This window comes from Pocillopora damicornis, chromosome 4, assembly GCF_964200805.1.
Source record: "Pocillopora damicornis chromosome 4, jaPocDami1.2, whole genome shotgun sequence".
Classification (NCBI taxonomy): Eukaryota; Metazoa; Cnidaria; class Anthozoa; order Scleractinia; family Pocilloporidae; genus Pocillopora; species Pocillopora damicornis.
The window spans coordinates 10,161,400-10,183,612 of record NC_142673.1 but is presented as its reverse complement, the minus strand read 5'-3'; the positions used below and the strand labels follow the sequence as shown (position 1 = coordinate 10,183,612).

Here is a 22,213-nt window from a genome sequence, read left to right as displayed (position 1 = left end):
ATCAACCCTCATGCAAAGAAAGCCTCAGGTCAACTGATTGCGTAAAACCGTGGTTTGGGTTAGACTTCGAGTAAATAGCCGGCCCTAAGTCCTTCCTTCAGTTGTTTCTCTTGAAAGAAACCCGTGTGCTTGGTGGCGCGCACAATCCTGCGAGCTAAGCGCGCTAATTGTCTAATCATTTCTTTTATTAATCACCAAAGAAAAAAAAAAAAAAAGACTTTTTTTCCTGCTATATTTGTTCACCTGTATATTGACCTATATTTGATATGTTAATCCTTAAATGAAAATTAAATTGCCATATATTCAGTATTGCTTGACCTTGGGAAGTATAAAGCCCAAATTTATCGGAGAGTTGGTGCCCTTCGCTAAGCTGCTGAAATTAGGGCTTTATATTGAAGAGAGGGATTTCATACTCATTCTTTACATTCCCTCCACGTCGGCGTGGGGATCTAGTTCTGCAACTCCCGTCAAAGATAAGGACAATGTCAACGGGGAAAGACGTAAATCGGGCTCCATCATTGCAGTTAATTCACTATGGTAAAACTATGTAGTTACCAGCCCCTTCCGCTGGTTTAACAGGCTAGTAATAAATGATTTCCTTATTTCAAAGAAATACTGGCACTCATTAATAACAAGACTAGACATAATTGAAATAATAGTAATAAATTCACTGTCACAACAGAGTTAACTTTAGACATTTGCAAGGTAGACCAGGAAACTAAGGGACGTATTAAACTGTTTTGTATGCTGTCAAGGACAGTTGATCAAAAATCGTGCAGATTGGGCGAATAACGTTGAAGTGAGGTTGTAAACTTTTTCCTAGGCTTCTCTCTCAAGGGAGGAAAAGAGAGGACTCTGGGAAACAGGTAAGTGAGGTTGTAGAATTGTTCTTCTCAATCAGCATAATTCAGAAACATCAGCAAGTGTAGTCAACCAACAAAAAATAAAAAATAAAAAAAATAAGACAAAACAGACAGAGAATCTTTTACCATTGCTGCTTCATGTTTGATTACCGGTAAGTTACAACAGCTGTTCCTTCAATAACCTACCATGAATACCATACCACTAAGTACCATACCTTGTTCAGTGATACTAGATGTTTAATTGAAACTAAATTAATCCATATGTGATATCTACACGTGACTGCCACGGAAAGCAAATTTCTTGTTACCTCTATACGTTACTATCTATCTTAAGCAACAAAAAAAAGGCAGATTAAGTGTTGAAGTTCATATTGTGGAGTAGATTCTACTTGGATATTTGTAGAAATATTATAATATCCTTGCTTTAATTTAAGGGAGATTTTTTCACAACCTTATCCTACAGAATGCGTACAAAATCTATATAGTCCTCTGAGTGTCTTAACAAAGTCTGTTGTTATTAAAACTTTTTTCATGCCATTGGAGTTTTCACTTTACATTGATTTCAGCTATATTCATCTGTTTTCAGTTTTTGGATTCTGACAGAAGGAACTTTACTAAATAAAAGTTATTAAAAATATCCATTAAATTAAATAAAAACACTCTTTGACTAGAGAAAGAACACTTGATTGCTTTCTGAAAGCTGTATATAAGGATATTCCATAACCACATGCTGTGAACTTCACCCTTTCAACAGTGACTAGCATCTAATTTCTAAAGTAATACAGCTGAATATTCCACGAAGATCATGGGAATAACAAAGGTGATTGTGAGCCTAATTCTGTGTAAGAAGCTTTTATTGATAACAAATTACTGAAGGAAATGTATAGAGAGGAGTATCGAGAACATGGACACTGATATTAGGGTGTAAGGGTTAGTGATTACTTTTTATTTCTTCCAAAAATGAGGTGACATCAAAATTTTCAGGTCAGTTATGTTTGTCCTTATGTAAAGAAAACTGACTAAGCCACACCTTGGAGAAAGTAAAATATACAGTGCACAAAATATGTACACCTTCACAACTGCTACTTAGAGGTACAGATATCACAAGATATACATCTATCAAGCAACCCAAGAAACAACAGTTGCAGTCTATTTTAGTAAACTATAAAGTATAACAGCATTTCCCTCAGGATCTTTTCCTTGCCAATGTCCTTCACCAATGTTCCGAAGTCCACCAGGAATTTCTGAACACATTTCGTTCACATCATTCCCTTTCAACATGAAGCAAAGAGCAGCATTTTTCACAGGATGTGATGTAAGGGCTGGATGACAAACAAGTTGCAGTTCCAGTTTGGGTGATAGAGGGAATGTGCGGGTACTAAGGCCTTCTTCGATCTTGTTTAGGTGTAGTGGTTGCTTACCAGTGATCAGGTGGTAAAAGTGCTCTACTTCGTCTATGTCCTTGTTCACAAAAAGTATAATGCGAACTCCAGAACCAGGTGACAGTTTCTTGACTGCAAACACAGGCCCTTCCCTATTTGCAGCTTTGAAATAAACCTCATCACCAGGTCCTTCTGCAATTCCTTGTGGCACATTGACTTGCTCCCATTCTTTAGAGTTACCTCTTACTACACTCAAACAGCTTTCAGAATTTTTTTCTGCTCGCTGTGTAAACATTAGCATCACACCTACAGCAGGTTTTGTTAGACCACCATTATCCACCCGTCTGGTCTTAGATGCTGGAGAATTTGAGGGGCTTGATCCATTGTTAAATTTGTGTTCTGGTTCTCTAACACTTAAGAATGGGAAAGTAGAATGATGTGATACCAACAGTGAGGAAAGGGTTTCCTTGAGATTTGAGCCTTCATCAGTAGGCATGGCTATCTCTATGAAGCATGGTGGGGGAATTATTAGAGACACAGCTGAAAATGATACAAACACATCAAATCAGTGTTATTTTTCTTTCATTTCTAGGGAGTGAATAGCCCCTTATCATGGCAAAAATATGCAGCACTGCTAATATGAATGCCTAATTCTGTAAAATCCTTTTTTCCCTTTTTTTTTTTTAAGCCTGCTAGGAGTAAAGGATGAGCCCATAGCTGAGGTGGTAAACATACATTTTGAGACAAGCTTATGATGACACTTGCATGTATGAAAACATCGCAAAATAAGATAAGACTATATTTCAATCCTACTTCACAAGATTAACTGTTCTCAGTGTAAATATGAATTTATGTAACAACCTTCATGTAACATGGGAGAGTGGGAGCTGTAGGAAAAATATCCTTCAGGGTCCTGTTTTCGGATAAAATGGACTATGTAAAGCCAATAAATAGTTAGAGACTTACCACTAAGAGTTTTGTGCACAAATAAAATCTAAAGTAACAATGGAGACTTATTCAGCATTAGATGCATAATTGCACTCACAATTTTTTGAGAATAAAATTCACTTCCTATATTGAAACAAACCTTGAATCTCAGTGAGTTTTAAATGAGATATTTCCTCAATTTTTCCCTCTAAAAAACATTGCCCCAGTTTGTCGTAAGTGGCAGTACTGGAAAACTTCATTAAGAGCTGAAGAGCACTATGGCGTAGAGGTTCTAGATTGTCATCTCCACTCTTCTGTGATAAAACTTGTCTTACTTTTCTGATGGTTGTTTCATCAAGGCTGGAATTACGAGAACTAGATGTATTTTCAAAGCTTAATAAGGCTACAAGGTCATCTTGATTGGAATAACTATGCCGACCTTTGATTACTTCAGTACCCCACTTGCTGTGAACCTTTCAAGAGAAATAAAAAGTATTGTATTAATGGTATTCCCTTCACAGATATTGTAATTTAGCATTGAGAATGAATCTATGTTAGCTAGTAGCTGAATAATTCAAATACCTGGTATTTATAAAAATCATAATTAAATGATTTATCATAACATTACAATTTCTTCAAATGTTAGAGATACATTAGCTGCTTTATTTTTCACTAATTATTTGTGATTTGACAAATTTAATTCATTAGTTATTGTTGTGACTAGCAAATCCAACTTGTGCTTATCAGTTGTCTTATTTTGTTAATCACTTGTATGATTACAGACCAAGTTGGACTATACTCAGTGCCATTACAATTATTAATAAATATGCCATGCTATTTGGTATTTTTTCCAGACTGTACTGTTGCTATTTTCTCTTTTCACAATTCTTTAAAAGATCTCTGAACCCTCATACTGGTTACACAATATTTTTGATGGAAATATTCTTTTGAGTCAGTTATTATAAAAAAAAACAACAACAACAAAAAAAACAAAATCCTCCACAATAATCCAATGTCTATACTCTTACATGTAGTTGTCACAGAAATAAAGTCAAAAGTGTTAAAAATCTTAACAGTAACACTACTTCCCTGGAACTCATGGTTTCTTCCTATCCAACATCTATACTCTTAGTAATCACAGAAATAAAGTCAAAAGTGTTAAAATAATGGTGAAACTACTTTCCCTGACCTCAAGGTTCTGTTTTAGCCCCCCCCTACCCCATCCCCCTTTTCTAGATTTATGTCACACTAACATCCAGGATTGAATGCAAGTATTGCCTGGTGCATAATAAATACATGTATATATCTTCATATCTTATTGTGAAAGTCACAGTACTTTGGAAATATTTTCAATGATGAAACTGAAGAATGAAACATACTCCTGATTTTCAAGATAAAATTGTTATATCTGATATACTCAACTACTCTAAACAATTTTTCTGATTACTACTATCAGTTTCACTGCTAATTCTTCAAATGAACCTGCTGCATTCATTCCATCTTGATTAGCATACTTACTTTAATGACAATTTTTAAAAATAGTGACTGCTCCCTAGGTATTGCAGGAAAAAATGCCTTTTATAATTAAATAAACAGTACATGTGTGTGTTTAAATAAAAAAGGAAACTGTCAAACACACAATTTGAACAGACTTGTTAATTTCACAGTGTTCCTATTTACTAGATTTAAAGGTGACATTGTCATCTGCAATAATTTCCATAATATTTAAAAGTATGGACAAAACATTGTTTAAATTTTCAAAATTATCCATTTTCCATAGAACACGACATTCAACACGTTTCCGCTGATACTCAATTTATCGCAACTTGACAAGATGTCAATCACTGATAATGCCATTTTTTACAAATGTCATGTCAAATTAATGCGATAAAACAATGCTAATAACAGCAAGCGCTGAATTTGTCTACTTCAAGCTGGCCTACGCCAATCGCTGTATAAAAGAAATACTACAAAATTGACAGCAAATGGGATCACTTTAGGCTTAACAGGCAAACATGTCAGGTTTCTACAAAGATAAAAGATTTAGAGATGTTTATTTCTTTTGGGAAATGGCAGAAGTTATACTGCCTACACACGACTGAGTTCCCGCTCATAAACGATGTCGAACTTTCGCTTTTCTCCTGTTAGAGAAAAAGCCGGAAATACCCTACTAAATACACACCGAGGGGTTAATATCTTCAGTTAAAACATTTATAACATAAAAGACGATATAACCAGACAACCAGCGACAAAAACTGCACCTAGCGCATTACTTGTGGTCAATCATTTCTCCATTTCGCACAAAAACATCGTTCATTTGCTACATGGTCGGCTGACAATTTTGAGAGGAGCCTCAAAAAAAAAAACGGTGATTAGATAACAAAATACAGGGAATTCACTTTGAACTATTTCATTCCAATTTTCCGAAATCTGTTAAACGTAAGCTAAGCTTATCCTGTGGCGTTGACATCTGTGAAATCAAATCTCTCGGGGCATGCTTTTATAATCAACAGACAACCTTTCGGTTTTTGCACAATGTCGCGCGCTTGGTCATAAAAATATAGACGGTGACACAAAACAACTGTTACCTTTTTCCTTCTTTGGGACTCTTCTGCAGCAGGGTGGTAATGAGCTGGCGGCTCCAAATGCGGTGAAAAAATCTTGCGAATCAAATATCGTTTCGGGATTTCCGTATCTTTGTCGAGGTGAATAAGTCGGGTTGAAGCGGCGTCAGGTACATCTACATCGATACCATCTTCGTCCAAAAAGGTGAGATCAAATTCTTCATCTTTTACATCAGCCATAGATTATACAAATGTTATATAAACGTTAAACTCGACTACGAAGATACCGTAAAAAGAAACGTAGACCAGATAGCGTGCTTTCAAAATTGTAAGCCTCTATCAAAACGCTCCCCCTCGGGCAATGTTTTCTAAACAAATAACGCGAGAAAGTCTGGAGCCAAGATTTGTTCTCGAGAGAGATTGAGGAGAGTCCAACCCAGTACTTGCGGCGCAGTCAACATGGCGGCTAGCCGGAGGGGGAGGATTAACCGGCACTGAAAATGACAGCAATTGAGCACAGAAGTTGTCTTTGTTAAAGCCAGAAACATGGAAGAGAAAGGTAAGAGGTGTTGAGCTTTCAGTTAGTCAATGTTTTAGTTTAGATGACGCATATTCCTTGGGGCCGTCAAGGAAAAACCGAAAGCATTGTAACAATGAACCAAAAGTTTTTTTTATGTGCATTAAAGCTTTTGTTGTTCCACTGGTTAATATTATACAGACTGGATGAGGAGGTAAATTTTAGTGAAATAATTAATATCGCCCAGGTAATATTTTGATAGTTTATCCGTGACTCTCACCTAGTATGATGTGACAGATAGCAGAATTAAAGTTACGGTGAAGAACATTTTTTCTTTGAGGGAGACCAAGTTATTATGTGTTTTTAGACCCAAGAACACCCTGGTAAAGGCTTAAGGAAAGTGTCAGTTTTTTCATTTATCCATTTATTGAATCATTCATGTACTTAATCTTTCATCTCATTTTATTTATCCTGAACCTCTTTACTATCTAACATTTTATACCTGTTTAATATTTATTTGCTGGTTAATACTAACTTCAGGCAAACATGATTATGCAATAGAAAAGGGAACTGTTCTTATGTAACTAGTGTTTAAATTTAGGTGGTATACTACTCTAGCATCTAAGTTGTGGAGCCTGACAAAAAAAAAGAGACTTGGCTACAAAATCAGCATAAATTGGTTGACTCAATGAGAAAATTTAATATAACTGGGTCAAACCTTGTGAACTGGTCATCCCAAGAATGCCCTTTTACTTATTTATATATGGGGTGTAGAAAGAGCATGGTTATTTTGCTTTGGAACCAAGTAGTGAAAATTGTCATTGAGCTCTGTGGGTAGTAGTGAAGATTTAAAGTGGTATTCAGTTTTCAATGCATTTAGTAAGTCTGTCTTTACTAGAAAAGGGAATTACATGATTTCAGGGTTGACAATATTAAAAAGAAAGTTAAAGGAATGGTGTAACAGTAAAAGTGGTAATTTCTTATCTGTGAACTTTTTTTTACCCAGATACAGAGTGTGAATCTCATGCATTGGAATATGTTTTTGATCTTCTGGAAGTTGGGTGTACAGGCACAATTGAAATCATACCAGAATCATTCAATAAGTCATCAAAAAAGGAATTAAAACCACTAACAACAGTAAGATGATAAACATATTCTGCCTTTTTTTTATCTGTTGTTATTCAAGCAGCTTAAATGTCCTGTCTAGCCTATTCATGTGGAATGTGTTCACCATGTAAAGTACGGAGAGTGATGTGAAATGAATTTTTTCTCAAAATTTTAGAGTTAGTCAAGCAAAATTTTGTGAAATTTATCAAGTTTTTCCTCTGCACAGCTTCCATGTGGTTTACCACCTTTGTTTGCACCAGATCTAAAGACTGATTTAGAAAAGTATCTTCTGGATCCTACAGTGCTGCCCATCCATGACTTTCAAAGAACACAGAGGTAATAAAAGGAAGTTTGCATAAAGAAGTCAGGGGAAAAAGAACAGCCTGGAAACCATGTTATTTTGTTTTAATCTCTGCCATTGATCGTTTTAGCTTCCTTGAGTGAACAAGACAGATTTTCTCCTTAGAATATTAATACAAAATCATGGAGAAAAGTGATATGAAATTCAATAGAGAAAATAGACTTAAGGGGTTTATTAGCTGACCCAATACCAAATCCACTGAACTAACATTATAAGAATTGTATGGTGCATGGTAAGGGGGAGTAACCAGTGAGATCTTGGGAGTGTAAGCATGAAAGGGTTGAGATATATTTTTTCTTGTCAAATTTTAGATTTTGGCCACGTGAACGAGACCCAGAAAGTCTGTTGTTTTCAGATGTGTGTCCTGTTCCATCAACATTGAAAGTAGAGAGAAATCCAACAACAGGAGAACTTCAAGGCTGTAACGAGGTAAAGAATCATACCCATTTCTCTTTCCAGTTTCTCCAGTTAGACACCTAGTCTTTCTGTGTTTTGCTATGTTAAATTGTAACTTCAATTAGTAATTAATTTGACTACTGGAGAATATGCTGGACTTTGGTTGAAACATACAAGCATACAACAGATAATTTTACACATCCACAAGATAATTTGACTATAAATTATACTTGTCATTAGTGAATAGATATTTGATACTTGTAATTCTTTTTACTTCCAGGTTATGTTGACAGATACAGGATGTACATCAAAAAATTCCATGTCACTTTTAAGACAACCTGGGCCCCTATCAGCATCGGTGAAGGGAGAGTCTACAAATTACCCGTTTTTACCAGGTAACATGAAGTTAGCTTCCAGCAATGTGTTTATCTGTAGCTAACAGTTAAATAGACAAAAAGAGGGATAAATGTAGTTTCATTATACTGGTTTTCTATGGCTGCAACTTTCACAAATGAATAGTAGTAAATGCCAAGCTCATGCAACACATTCCATTCCATTTATTGCAAGTTCTTCTTTTCCTTCTAGAGCTGTAATTTCTGGATTGTCAAAAGAATGACAGAAAATCATCATAAACATTTAGGAGAGCAAAATTACACCAGTCACTGTGTATAAAAAATGTATTTCTATCAAGTTTAAGTGATAAAAACTGTTTTTTAACTCTGGCTATTTTTTTTTTTTTTGTGAACCTTGATAATGTTGCCTCTTCTATTCTGGATAATCTTTTTTCCATTTAATTTTGAAGGTGGTATGGAGACCTTGGAAACTACAAAACCAGGTCTGGTATTTGATGGTGAGCTGAACTTTGAGAAAGGTACATGATACAATCAACCCTGTCTTTGTTTTTACATCACCAGTGATGTGCTTGACAGTATGTACTGTAATTTGCATTTGTAGCAAAGGCTTGAAAACATCCTTACTGTTGTATTTATTCTTTTTACACCTGTAGATCTTCTGTCTGTGCCACCAGGCTTTAAAAAAGGTGCTAGATTCACTGAAGATAAGGAAGACCAAGGTCAGATCACTCACAAAACAACCATAGTATCATATTGCCTCATGGACTCTCCAGCAGTGTTTAATCTCAGGCAATAATCTTTATTTGTGGGAGAACTGGAGGTTGTAACATTCAGCATGCTGGATTCCAGATTGGGAGGTTCTGGTTTAAGACCTGACCGGGTCATTGTGTTGTGTTCTTGGGCAAGGCACTTTCCTCTTACACTGCCTCTCTCCAGTGCCTTTTTCCCACCCAATTGTATGCTAGCAATACTCCTAGTCACTTCATTTTATGGAAATCAGATAAGCTGCAGCAATGTGGGCCACTGTCCTTGAGTGCTGAATTTACAATTTTATTTTAATATCCCTTGTTCACAGTTATGTTCAACAGTTATTTGATACATTTTTTGTATATTTAATTGTCTTCAGAGAGAGATTCCATGGCACCTGTACCTCAAATTGTGGCTATGTCTGACATCATGGCTGGTACCACACTGGAAGACCTAGAGTACAGTGATGATGGTGATGACCTGGAGACAGATGAGGAAGACATAGATAAGGTGCAATGTGACTCTGTTAGTGAAAGCACTAATCAAATTCAGTTTAGTCACTGCTGAAATCAGAAAACTGTCAACAAAATATGATGGTGATATGACATGGAGGTCAAGGAATACATACAAACCATCAAAAGCACCAGCTTATTACTACCATTGTTGTTATCTCACATCTAATCAGCTTTTTCCCTATGGGCACATTGACACTTCAGAAAGATTTCTGGTGGTCATGGTGTCTGAGTGTCCAAGTTATCACACAACATATCTGGTGCTTTCAAAAATTTTGTCGAATCATTTCTTTCATACATTTTCTGCTTTTTTGTATTACTTGTCTCAAGGACAACTCTTAACAGCTCACGTATGAGCCGTTCCTCATACGTTTTGTCCAAAGCCTCCTGTTGTAAGCAAGTTTTCCCAATCAAAAGTCACTCCTTCTGTAGAATAATATTTTGTCTGTTGTATCTTCAGATTGATAACTCACTTGTATTTCTTTGATGTTCCTGTGTTTAGCTTTCTGATAAAAGCGAATCTGTGAGTGATCCAGAGGATGGCACAGAGGGTGAGAACAGTGAATGTACTTTTAAATTCCCTTTTAACTGTCAACACAAAGATCAATGGATTGATCATGGGGAAATAATATCTGAGAAGGAAAAGGAGATTTGAAACTAACCCTAAGCAATTACTGAAGTGACTTTGGAGCACGAGCAAACAAGCCTTAATATAGAAACGGTAAACAAGATTCTTAAAAGGAAATAAAGTTTTTCCTTTTTTCCTTTTACAGGAAGTCTCCAAAGACAGGATAGTCTTGAGAAAGTATTGGTCGAGGTACATAGAGAATATACTTGTGTCTCCTCTCCCTCCACTCCCTCCCCTGCCTCTTCTGCCTTCCCTGTACTTCAAGGACTGGATCTACCACTAGATATTACAGTGTTGCATCATGAAGAACGCAAATGGGGGCTGGATGCTATATAGTTTTAGTTTTCGTCGGTTAACGACAGAGTGTTTTATTCAAACAATAATGAGCTGAACCAAAAGACGTTTGTTTCAAGTGATCTTTAGGTCGAGTCAAATTTATGTATAATAGGTCAATCTGTGAGTGAAGCCCTGAATTGTATTTTTATTTGTAAAAGGACTTGCTTCAGTCCATCTAGTGTCAGGACAAATGAAAAGTTAGAACTCATGCTAGGTCTGGGCACAGGAGGAATATTCATAAAGCAATCAAGTGGCTCTCTCTTTACTTGTTTTAACTGTGTAACAATATGGTCGTTCATTAGCTTGCCTTCAGCACTCTGACAAAGAGGCTTAAACTAGCATGTTGTTTATAGTTTACCTTTGACGCCAAGACATAAGCTTTTCATGTTATCTTAATTTCTTTAGGGAAGCGATTCAGAAAAGACACGTACTTCTTCATCGTTAGTTACAGACAAACCCATCAAAGAGGAGTGGGCTGTTATGGTGAACGTCACAGAACCTGTCAAAGGTTTCCATAAGCGAGTTCCTGATATGGCGCATGAGGTGCACTATCGGTTTGTTCAAAACACGATTAACGCTTATCTTGGATTATCTTTCACATAGGATTAATTTTTCGTAATGTACTTAGTGTTTTTGGCGTTTTTAGAGATGAAAAGAGGAACAATCGGATCCTTACAAATTGAGAAAACGTATGGCTAACTAGGAATTAAAATCAGGATCTCGGCTAACAGTCGTATTACTGACTTTGAAATGACATGAAAATGTAAACGAAAGATGGAAAAGGAAAGATCGCGTGTTTCTTTTCGTTTTTGGAGCGTGTCAACCTTTTCATGAAAGCAGTAAGAACTGATTTTTTTAAGTATTTCGGTTTGAAGGATTTACTTCAGTTCATTCGATATTACAGTAAACAGAAGTTCATCGTTGGTCTTCGGGGTTTTCATCAATAGGGAGGTTAAGCAAGAACATTTTTGGGACGCGGGCGGCAGCCTGAAGTCAAAATTTCTCATTCCTTTTGCTCACTACACCTTTTTGGTAAGCACAATTTCGTTTAAAATGCCGCTAAAACGATGACCTCACGGTCGATACATGGGTGTCAAAGCGCACCAGGATTAGGTATTTTTTTTCTTCCAGTTGCCGTCTGCGCCTCAAAAAACGTCTCCTCTCTATATAGCCTCAACCCAGTTTTCAGTAATCTAACCGCATTTTTTGCGGCGTAGTGGTGTTCGTGCCCGTTGGGTTTTCGTGTATGTTAGCCAAAAAGAAAACCCTTTACTTTCTTTAATGTTTACAGTGGAAGTTTGAACTGGACACGTTTCAAAAGCAGGCCGTGCTTTGTTTAGAAAATAACGAAAGTGTTTTTGTTGCCGCTCATACCTCAGCTGGAAAGACAGTGGTGGCAGAGTATGCCATTGCTTTGGCTAGTAAACACATGACAAGGTACTCGTCTGCGTGGCAGAAGTTTCAATTAAAGCCGGTTCCCAGTCTACCCCCGCCTGTAAGACTTTTTACCGTCGTCTGTTTGGCCTGCAAGCAGGCTCTTTTGCTCGAGTTTCACCTTAAGGATCCTATTCGCGCATAGCTGCCTATAAAACCATCGGCAGGCGCTCATGGAGAAAAGTCATTGAAACCTTTGTCCTAGTGGTGTTTCTTCTAAGTTTATCATTGGCACTTAAAACTTCTGTTTGCCTCTTTTAATTTTTACTTATTCTTGAAAAGCTTTAGTGAACATTCTACTCCTAGTTTTCGCATTGACCATTTTACTGTTAGAATAAAGGAAATGAAATTGCTATGTAAAATGTATTTCGGCAAGCAGGAAAACACAAATGTTACGGCTGTTTTTATTTAGTGAAATATCAGTACCTAAAGGGAAAGGAACTAAGCGATCAAGAGACTTTTCAGTGAGGGTTTTTCCGTTATTGTTTATTTATTTCCAAGTTGTCAGGTTCTCGTTAAAAAAAAACAACAGAGGCCATAGGTACCTTACGTAAACGTTCAAGCCGAAGGTTTCCCTTGTCTTCTCGCGTAGGACAGTATACACGTCACCAATCAAAGCTTTGTCCAATCAGAAGTTCCGCGAGTTCAAGGACACTTTTGAGGATGTAGGTCTGCTGACAGGTGATGTGCAGATCAGACCTGAGGCGTCCTGTTTGATTATGACTACGGAAATATTGCGGTGAGTATCGCATTTTTTTGTTCTTTTAGAGTGGCTAGGGTTTTCTGGGAAATGAGGACTGAGTCCTCATTTCTCAGTTTGGTCTGTGATTGGTTTTTAAACTCCTACCTTTAATTAAACAAACCAGGTGCGAAGTTAACGGGGTTTTTCTGCGCATGGGGCTTTACAATAACCAAGCTTCTGTGATCTCTTGCCCCTGTGCGACAATTTTAATTTTCGTCTGTCTCCAATTTTCAATTAAACTGATCTGGAACACTGGATTGCACGTATTTTTGATGATTTTGCTCAGCTGATGGCAAAAACCACCTAGAAAATCTGATTATTTAATTGACAAATCAAAAGTTACAGCAAACTAGCGAAAGAAAGGGCGCCCAAATGAAGGCACGATTTTTTTATGTAGCGTTCCCCATGTTGGTCGGTAAAACACCGCATAAATTGTCGTTTGGCAACATGATCAGTGAGATGTTGCGCTGTCGTTTTAGAACCCTTCGTAAGATTGTTTATGTACTGTTCTCCCATGTTGGTCGGGGGAACACTTAAATTATCGTTTTCGAACCCTTCGCGGGGTTATATAAGATTCCACTAAAAACGTTTAGTCTCATTTCTTGCAAAACATGAAGTGCTTTGATTTCTTAAGAACAAAAAATTGTTTGGAAAGAGCCCCACGAGGAACTTTCAACACTAAATACTACTTCTGATTTGACAGTTCCATGTTATACAATGGTTCAGACGCCATCAGAGACGTGGAGTGGGTGATTTTTGATGAAGTACATTACATAAACGATGCAGAGGTAAGCGATCGCCTTAGCTTTCCTAAAACCACACGCTAAGTGACTGGCTAAGTGGTCGCGAGGCAGTGATGTTAAACACGTTCATCTTTTTACCTCATTACTGCATGTTACATCTTTTACGTTTGTTACATGTATGTGGGACATCAGTCAGTATCTATGATGTGTTTTCATTTTCTGTTCTTTTGTACAGAGAGGTGTCGTTTGGGAAGAAGTTCTCATTATGTTACCAGCGCAAGTCAAGATCATTCTGTTATCTGCAACTGTACCTAACACGCTGGAATTTGCCGACTGGATTGGGTGAGTAGTTAAATCACTCTATTACTCTGTCTCGGTCATGAAGTTTGCTATACTTAGATGTTTTATTATCTGCCTAGCCAAAATTTGCATCCTCTAATGATCTCTCAGGATTTACTCGAGAATTTTCGTTAATAATCGCTAGCAGGGCTCTTGAAGAGCCTTCGCAAATCATCGCCATACAGTGGAACTGTGGCGGAAATAATCAGTAGATCAGTTGTTTTTCAAGTCAGCGGCGCCCCATCAAACTTGCTGAAATGAGCTCAAATTTTTCTTTTGTTGCTTCTCTCACAGACGCACCAAGAAGAAGAAAATCTACGTGATAAGCACTCCCAAGCGCCCAGTCCCCTTACAGCATTTCCTATACACAGGCAATAGTAACAAGACAAGCAATGAACTGTTTATGATCGTGGATGCTGACGGTAAGTTTCTGACGCGCGGTTACGAAGCAGCTGTGGCGGCCAAGAAAGCGAGAGAGGGGAAAGGAAAGGATGCATATGGCTCCAAAACTCACCAAACAACAAACATTAAGGAGGTGTGCAGCCAAATACTTGAAAATATTTTAATGATTCCTTTACAAAATTCTATATTACTTTAAACGAAACTCGTGCTCGTATGGATGACAGATTTTAATGCTTTAGGATAACAACAAAGAGGTGATAATAAACTTGAAATAAGAAAGAGAATTTCAGTGTAAGATTGGCGAATGTTGAGACGATCAAAAAGGGGACTAAAACGATGACGTTTGGGGTGTTAGGACGTATACTTCAACAAGCACTAACTTTGCTATTCTTCGAACTTCAGTAGGGAGATACTTAACGGCAGATCCTTCATTGAAAGTCGGCCTGCCCGCTATAACTGTATTAGCTGATGAATGAGGGTGGGGTGGTCGGTGTATTATACCCTCCAAACTTACCAAGAGTCTGCGTGTTCGTAGGAACGTAACATCTGGTTGTCTCTGGTTGAAATGCTTCGCAAGAAGGAGAAGCTTCCTGTGGTCGCTTTTACCTTCTCCAGGAAGAGAGTGGATGATAACGCAGACCAACTCAGTAATCTTGATCTCACCACTTCAACCGAGAAGAGTTTGATCCACGTTTTCATTCAAAAGGCAATAGCAAGACTTAAAGGTCCTGACAGACAACTGCCACAAGTGAGATTTTTGCGCATTTATTTTGCAGTTAAAGTTGCGTTTTGCAGTCGGGTCCTCGGGTAGTCAGGTTTTATTTCCCTCTTGTGGCCTTTCAATTTTTTTTGCCACGTAAACTATGGCGAGATATTTTGTCTGAGATAGTTAAATTTTGTCTGAGATAGTGGCGTAGTGTAACACCCCTACTGTTTTGTGTTTAACTTATCTTCAACATTCGGTCGCGAGAGCTGTCACATGTTTATCTGGGTATTCTTACGAGTCATTGTGAGACAAGTTCTAAGAGGGAGTACACTTAGAACCAGAAATGCTTTTTTTTGTGCCGCTTTCTTCACCGAACGAAAATCTTTCCGGCCAGAGGGTTTACATATTTGAAAATTAATTTTTTCACAATGACAACTCATGTCATTGAAGAAGAGTTGCAAGAAAAATTTGCTTGCTGTAGGTGGGAATTATCGCTGATCTTATTGCAAGTGCAAGATTCTCTTTTTGCGGACACAGCCACTCTACAATTAACAAAAGTTCCGCCCTTTTCCTGTCATGTAGGTTTCCAGGATTCAAGAGCTCCTTAAGCGCGGCCTTGGTGTTCACCACAGTGGAGTACTGCCTATAATTAAAGAGGTCTGTGTGGTAATATTATCCTGGGGTAGATTTATTCTTGCGACAATGATTCTACCTGAATAGGTCGAGTAACCTGTCATCTATTTTCCAGTTAGGTAACGTGATTTTCAGTTGTTATTATAGCCAGAATTATCCACTACAACATCATTGTCTTGTCTCCTTAAAGTTGTCACGCAACCCTCACAATCCGCGAACATTCTTATTGGGTTGATAGTGTTGAGCATAAAACTCCTCAACCCTTTAACTCCCAAGATCTGATTGTTAATTCTCCCCTCTAGCTGTTACATTTTCTAGTAAATTAGTTATAAGAATAATGATTGTAGATATATGAAGATCATATATATGCACTGCGGTGAAGAAACGAATATAAGAGATCCTCGCAGCTATAAACACTACTGAACTAGTAGTTTAAATAAGACCTGAAAAAGATTCAGGCCCGTACGGGATTTATAAGAATTTGGTATTAGATCAGGATAAATCCCACCTGATAAGTTGTAGTATTCTTATAACCTGTTTGCTGGATAATGTAAGTATATTATGAGGAGAAGTTTCTTGTCAATCACTTCAGTGAGTTGAAGGGTTAATGTCAGTTTTGCTGAGAGAATTCCTTTATTACGCAGATGGTGGAAATGCTGTTTGGACGAGGCTTGGTAAAGGTGAGTATTTCATGGGTGTTGTGTTTTCGCGCCTCATATATTCGTGGTTGGAGAACTCTAACAGTACCTTGTTGCTGTATTGACCGCGGTGTTGAGGGGCGGGTAGGGGTTGACATGGCTATGATATTCAGTAGTGGTGTGTTTGTTCTTGTTGCGATTTTGACAGCCTGGTGTTGAATGAATATTGCGCATGTTTTCAGATCCTCTTCGCCACTGAAACGTTTGCCATGGGCGTCAACATGCCAGCTCGTACAGTGGTGTTTGATACAACCAGAAAGCACGATGGGACAAGTTTTAGGGATTTGCTGCCTGGTGAATATATTCAGATGGCTGGCCGCGCTGGCCGGAGAGGTCTGGACCCTACTGGGACTGTAATCATACTCTGCAAAGGGAACGTGCCGCTGATGGCGGACTTACACAAGATGATGCTGGTAGGGTGAACTACATTTCAGTGAACACTAAAATTTGTCATTCAGTTGTATTTAGTGGTAATCTTCGCGATCTTCTTCTCTTCTTTCCATATTTATAATTTGGCTTATAATTTGATGAATGATCGTCCAAAATTCAACGTAGTAGAAATAGATGTACATTTTGAAATGTTTTGTCTCACGATGGACGATCGTTGCCAATTGAAGATGGCGACCTTCCGGCTACTTTACTGCAAGTCTTCGTCAGGTGATATGGTCAAATGATCATGTGTTGTTAATGTAGGGCGATTGTAAGCTGCTGTTGGTTCATTTTAGCGCTGTCTCCGGATGCGTTGGGCCTGTTTTGTAACCCGTCAGTAGCTTTTTTCTATATATTAATCCGTCAAATCTATAAGAGTGACTGAAGACTGACCATAGATAGGTGAAACTTCTAGTGACAATATAGTCTTTTCTTTCTCTTTTGTTTAACAGGGTAAACCAACTCAGCTTATTTCTAGGTTTCGTTTGACGTATTCTATGATACTGAATCTGTTGCGAGTCGAGGAATTACGTGTAGAGGACATGTTGAAAAGAAGTTTCGCTGAGTTCCATATGCAGAAAGACGCTCAGGAAAGAAAACGCCAAATGAAGGAAGTGGAGGAAAAACTCCAGCATATAAACGATGTGGATTGTACGTTTTGTTCTGGAGATCTTAAGTCTTACTTCAAGGCTTGTCAAGAGCTGTCGCCACTAACTAACTCTGTCAAGGTAATGATACGAATGTTAGCCATACCGGGTCGTTTGTGTGACGATCAATTATTAGGCTTCCATTTACACAAGCTAGCCAGACGAGTGCAATGAAATTTTTTTTTCACTTGATCTTATTGTATTTCAATTCATTCATGTGTAAAAATGCGTTTCCGTTTTACTTTGAAATCAAACATTTCAGTTCCTTGTAATAGGTTTACCTTGTATTTTAGTGGCGTCTGATAGTCACACTGTCCTGTTTGCATGCAGATTGTATAAATTCAAAGATGAACGAAGTAAAGCAGCGTGATTATTTTCTCCCATAAGGCGGTAATACATTCGTCTCCACATGGTCAGCGGGCCCTCTCTCCAGGGCGCATTGTCACGATAACTACCGCTGAGCACAAGAACGCTTTAGCCGTCATTTTGCAGTCAGGAAACACTTCTTCCAAAGGCCACTTGACCATGCAGTCTCAAGTAGTGTCCAGTCCAACGGAAAGAAAATTTGAAGTGTTAGTAATATGTGACCCAAAGGAAAACAAAGCAGGTAAGAAAATTAGTAGATAGGTTTTTTAAGTCTTTGAGGTCTTGCAATCAGCGAATGAAATTGTTTGACTCCAGATCGTTTAATAGATAACCATTCGACGAAGAAGACAGATTGCGATTGAATAGATGTGCATTTATGTGTGAAATTGAGGGAAAGATTCCTCAGTATTATTGAAAAATTCAACTGGAAGAGTTCATTTGTAATTACAACGTTTTGTCGAAGAATTTGATTGCCAGGCATAATTCCAGGTGAACTTGTCTTTGTGCATTTCGTTACAGAGGACAACGAATTTAATTCATCAAAAGAAAGTAAAGTAGACGCATCAGATATGGACGAGGACGTGCAGCCTTTTATAAAACAAAACTTATTTTTACCCAAGGGACGATGTTCTCACCAAATTTTACAAGTGAATGGAAATGCTATCACTGCTATTTCTGTTCGTCAAATGAAAGTTGATACTGCAAAGATAATAGACGATCATAAAAAGAGAATGCTGCCAAGATTTAGGTGAGTCACAAACGCTCTGATTATATTTTAGTTTGTTTTTCTAGTGAAGGTTTTCTGTGACTTTTAAGTTGAATTAGAATTAACTTTCACGGTTTCTTTAAAGGAATGACTTACCAGGAAAAACTACCATTAGTGCAGAGCAAGAACTGCTTAGATTATCCGAGGCTAATCCCGAGGGACTGAGCATCATGGATCCTATTAAAGACTTTAACATCCGGGACATTGACATGGTGACGACAATAGCGAGAAAACAAAGTCTTGAAGAACAATTGGCAAACTTCGCATGCTTGAACTGCCCCAAGTTTACAGAGCATGTGAGTTTATTTATTAGAGGATAACGTAAACAAACTATAGGGAAATCCGGTTGTTTTCCAAATTCAATAAAGGAGTCTTAACAACTTGCTTGTTCTCTGTTTTACGAAACGTCTGCGTCTTAATAACTCAGTTTTCGTGGTGTATAGGGCACTAGGAAGTGGGAAGATGAAAGATAAAGAAGTATTCTGTTTTCCATTCCAGTTTGAAACAGTCGCCAAACAGATGAAATTACGAGAGCACGTGACCTTCCTAAGATATTTATTGTCCGACGAGAGTCTCCAACATAGAGAGGAACTTCAGCAAAGAGTAGAGGTAAAACTGTTACTTGACAATCAAATTCGTGTGTCGTCGTGAAAATGCTATTTACCCTCAAAACAAGGTCTAAACTTTTCATACCAGGTAACAAATTACAATCCATTTTCTTAGCGCCGTTGCTTTTTATTCTACAGGTTTTACGTAAATTACGTTACGTGGACGCGAATAACGCTGTGCAGTTGAAGGGAAGAGTGGCGTGCGAAATAAGTAACCATGAACTGATGATCACAGAACTCGTGTTTGAAAATGCTTTCACGAATCTTCATCCCACGGAGATTGTGGCTTTGCTGTCTTGCTTTGTATTCCAGCAGGTAAACGTTGCATTCAGTTTGGGACCCTTTTTCACAGACTATATTTAAACACCTGAGAGCCCGGAAATGACTTTAAGAAGACTTATTAACATTTAATCTTTAACGCGATTTTGGTTTTTCTACCAAAGTAGCACTCTTTCTAATTTTCTCTCTTTTCCAGCGTCGATGCAGCAAGCCAAATTTAACCAAGACGTTAGAAGAGGTAGGGAAATAAAAATACACGTATATCTGTGTAGGATGTGCTGTGTATGAGGTGCTGTGTGGCGTGCAGTCTTATCGTTTACTCTTGAATAGAAATAGACTATGAGCAGTCCCTCTTTTTGGCGAAGTCCGTGGCGCAAGTAGAAAAAAATACATGTATGCACGCCGCGCGGAACTCTTGGAGTGACAAGCATGAAAATCCTCACTCCCAGACTTAAGCGGTGCGCTCCCATCAAAGTTTTTTTACTCGCGCGAAGTACCTCTCCAAACATTATGGACTGCTCATGGTCTAACATGGAAAGAATTATAAGGAAGAGACAATAACCTACTCCTCCGTAACGAGTATATTGCGTCCCTTCTCCATGCACGGTTCGAGGCTGCCTCTAGTACCGTGATATGATGTTTGTTTGCACTCGCTTTGCTAACAAATTGATTTTCTAAAGAAAATACAATTTCTAAGGTTTTTGCGCTTTGTGGAGCCCTGATTGTTTCTAGATAAACAAATCTGGAAAATTCGATGAATCGTTTGTCTCTTGTCATCAGGAATTCGGTTTTCATATTTTCAGGGCAAGCAGTTCATATTACAAATGGCAGAACGAATCGCTGACCTGCAGTCTGAATTTGGTCTGTCTACGTCTGTTGAAGAATTTAAAGAGCAGTACAACTTTGGTCTGGTAGAGGCTGTGTTTGAATGGGCAAGAGGAATGCCTTTCTCTGAAATAACCAACTTGACAGATGTGCAGGAAGGTAGGAGAAACCTGCCAACATAACTCAGGTTACGAAACGGAGGACTAACGATTTTTTAGCCTCCTGTTACTTAACGCTCTGCGGAATTCTTACACCAACTGATTGTTAGGACTTTTTTCTCTTGACATGCAATTCATACGTTGTGGTTTTCAGTAATTCTTTTCCACGACCAAAAAAAGATATTGCAGGTGAAGTGTCAGAGGGGTTCCATACTTTGAATTAAGATGGGTTAGAGAAAGATGTTGAACACTTGTTACGAGCATTAGAGTAACACGTGAGGATTCGAACTGCAAATCTATCGATTTTTTGGACTGAACTACAGTTCTGAACTGAGTTTCACCAAGCTGAGATACTTCACTTAAACATGGACTTCTTTCTTTTTCTTTATTCAGGGATCATTGTTCGCTGCATTCAGCGATTAGATGAGACGTGTCGTGATGTTAGAAATGCCGCTCGCATCATCGGAGATCCAAAGCTTGGAGAGAAGTTGGAGGAAGCGTCCGCTATGATCAAAAGAGACATCGTATTCGCTGCAAGTCTGTACACGCAATGAACTAGTGACCGGAAATGGAAAGCATCAGCATCTTATTATGACTCAGCAGCATCTGAGTCAATGAAATGTTATCCCGTAAAGATTAAGTTCGATTTTCATCCATTAGCGAAGAACGACCGTTTTCGCAGAACTGTAGGATTGAGGTCACCCATGTTGCTGGTCAACCTGGTTTTGACCTAGAAAATTTCGTGACTTAAAAAGAGCTCATATAAACCGCCATCAAACGAGTTGTTAAAACTAATTTACTGAAATTCTTTAGGTGCATATTTCGTAAAATTTAAATTAAAAGCTCGAGGCTGAATAGTCCCATCCTGAATCAGGAACTGCTCTTTCAACGTTTTTAGACTTAGCATAGACTAAACTTACAGGATTTAACTAAGTCAGAGTGCACATCTAAATGCCTTTTTTATGACTAAACTTGCTTAACTCGTAACTCTTGGTTTAGAACATGATCTTTTAAGTATTTTTAGACTTTGCTCAAAATAAACATACAAGTGTAAATTAACTTAGTATAAGATTCATATTTTTCCAAATGTCTTTTTTATCACTTAACTCACGCAACTCGAAATGTGGTGAAATTAGGATTCTGGTTGTGTGTTTACTCACTAAGATTTGAATCCAAATCATTCTAAAACCGGTCAAACCGGATGGAACAACTTAACAACGTTCTCCTCACTGTGGTACGTGATTTATATGGTCTTGAATACCCCAGACAACCCTTCCCCCGAGTTACCCTGGTCGAGCTATCTCTTCATTTATTTCTCTGAAATATTCAACCAATGTCTAAATGAAAATGGTGAACTCGTCTCTGGGGCGAGACAGCTCGGGATGGCAAGTTGTCCCGCCTCGGGTCATCCTTTTCCCATCTAAGCACTTCGGCTCGCCTGCCCGAGACGAGGCGGCTCAAATTTTATTTGATATATAACCTGCCCAGCTGTCACCAGAGAGAATAGCGAGGCTACAACTGTTACCACTCACAACTTCCAAATGAACGCTGCTTAAAGTTGTCTTGAAGGGGAGGGTTGTTTTGGGAACTTGAGACCATGTAAATAACGCTTTGGAGTTAGGAATCAAAAAATGAAATTATGATGAATGAGGTATCCAAATAAAATTGATATAATTCAACGAAAGAAGTATTCTTTTGGATACGCGTGCAGCAGCCTTAGAGGTAGAAGATAATTGCCCGAGATT

The 22,213-nt window shown here is 38.1% G+C and overlaps 2 protein-coding genes across 3 annotated transcripts; one reads left to right on the top strand and one right to left on the bottom strand.

The window, feature by feature from the left end:
* Positions 1 to 983: 983 nt before the first annotated feature.
* LOC113679952 (uncharacterized) lies at positions 984 to 6,130 on the bottom strand. Its single transcript, XM_027196936.2, has 3 exons — positions 5,761 to 6,130; positions 3,333 to 3,645; positions 984 to 2,785 (listed from the first exon to the last, which is right to left on the bottom strand). The coding sequence occupies exons 1-3, from the start codon at positions 5,974 to 5,976 to the stop codon at positions 2,013 to 2,015; spliced, it is 1,302 nt and encodes a 433-aa protein (XP_027052737.1). The 5' UTR covers positions 5,977 to 6,130; the 3' UTR covers positions 984 to 2,012.
* Positions 6,131 to 6,174: 44 nt separating this feature from the next.
* Positions 6,175 to 22,152, top strand: LOC113679954 (superkiller complex protein 2). Of its 2 annotated transcripts, none has more exons than XM_089202818.1 (29): positions 6,175 to 6,295; positions 7,260 to 7,390; positions 7,587 to 7,696; positions 8,033 to 8,150; positions 8,398 to 8,512; positions 8,920 to 8,988; positions 9,124 to 9,189; positions 9,597 to 9,727; positions 10,232 to 10,280; positions 10,503 to 10,546; positions 11,099 to 11,236; positions 11,985 to 12,130; positions 12,720 to 12,866; positions 13,573 to 13,657; positions 13,848 to 13,954; positions 14,246 to 14,486; positions 14,889 to 15,101; positions 15,642 to 15,716; positions 16,337 to 16,372; positions 16,573 to 16,803; positions 17,272 to 17,547; positions 17,854 to 18,073; positions 18,352 to 18,580; positions 18,684 to 18,894; positions 19,097 to 19,207; positions 19,345 to 19,521; positions 19,682 to 19,723; positions 20,289 to 20,469; positions 20,862 to 22,152. In XM_089202818.1, exons 1-29 carry the CDS (start codon positions 6,283 to 6,285, stop codon positions 21,020 to 21,022), a joined length of 3,873 nt encoding a protein of 1,290 aa, XP_089058944.1. In that variant the 5' UTR covers positions 6,175 to 6,282; the 3' UTR covers positions 21,023 to 22,152. The 2 variants fall into 2 exon arrangements, with proteins under 2 accessions (XP_089058944.1, XP_089058945.1); XM_089202819.1 differs by having other exon boundaries at positions 6,182 to 6,295; positions 6,538 to 7,390.
* Positions 22,153 to 22,213: the final 61 nt, after the last annotated feature.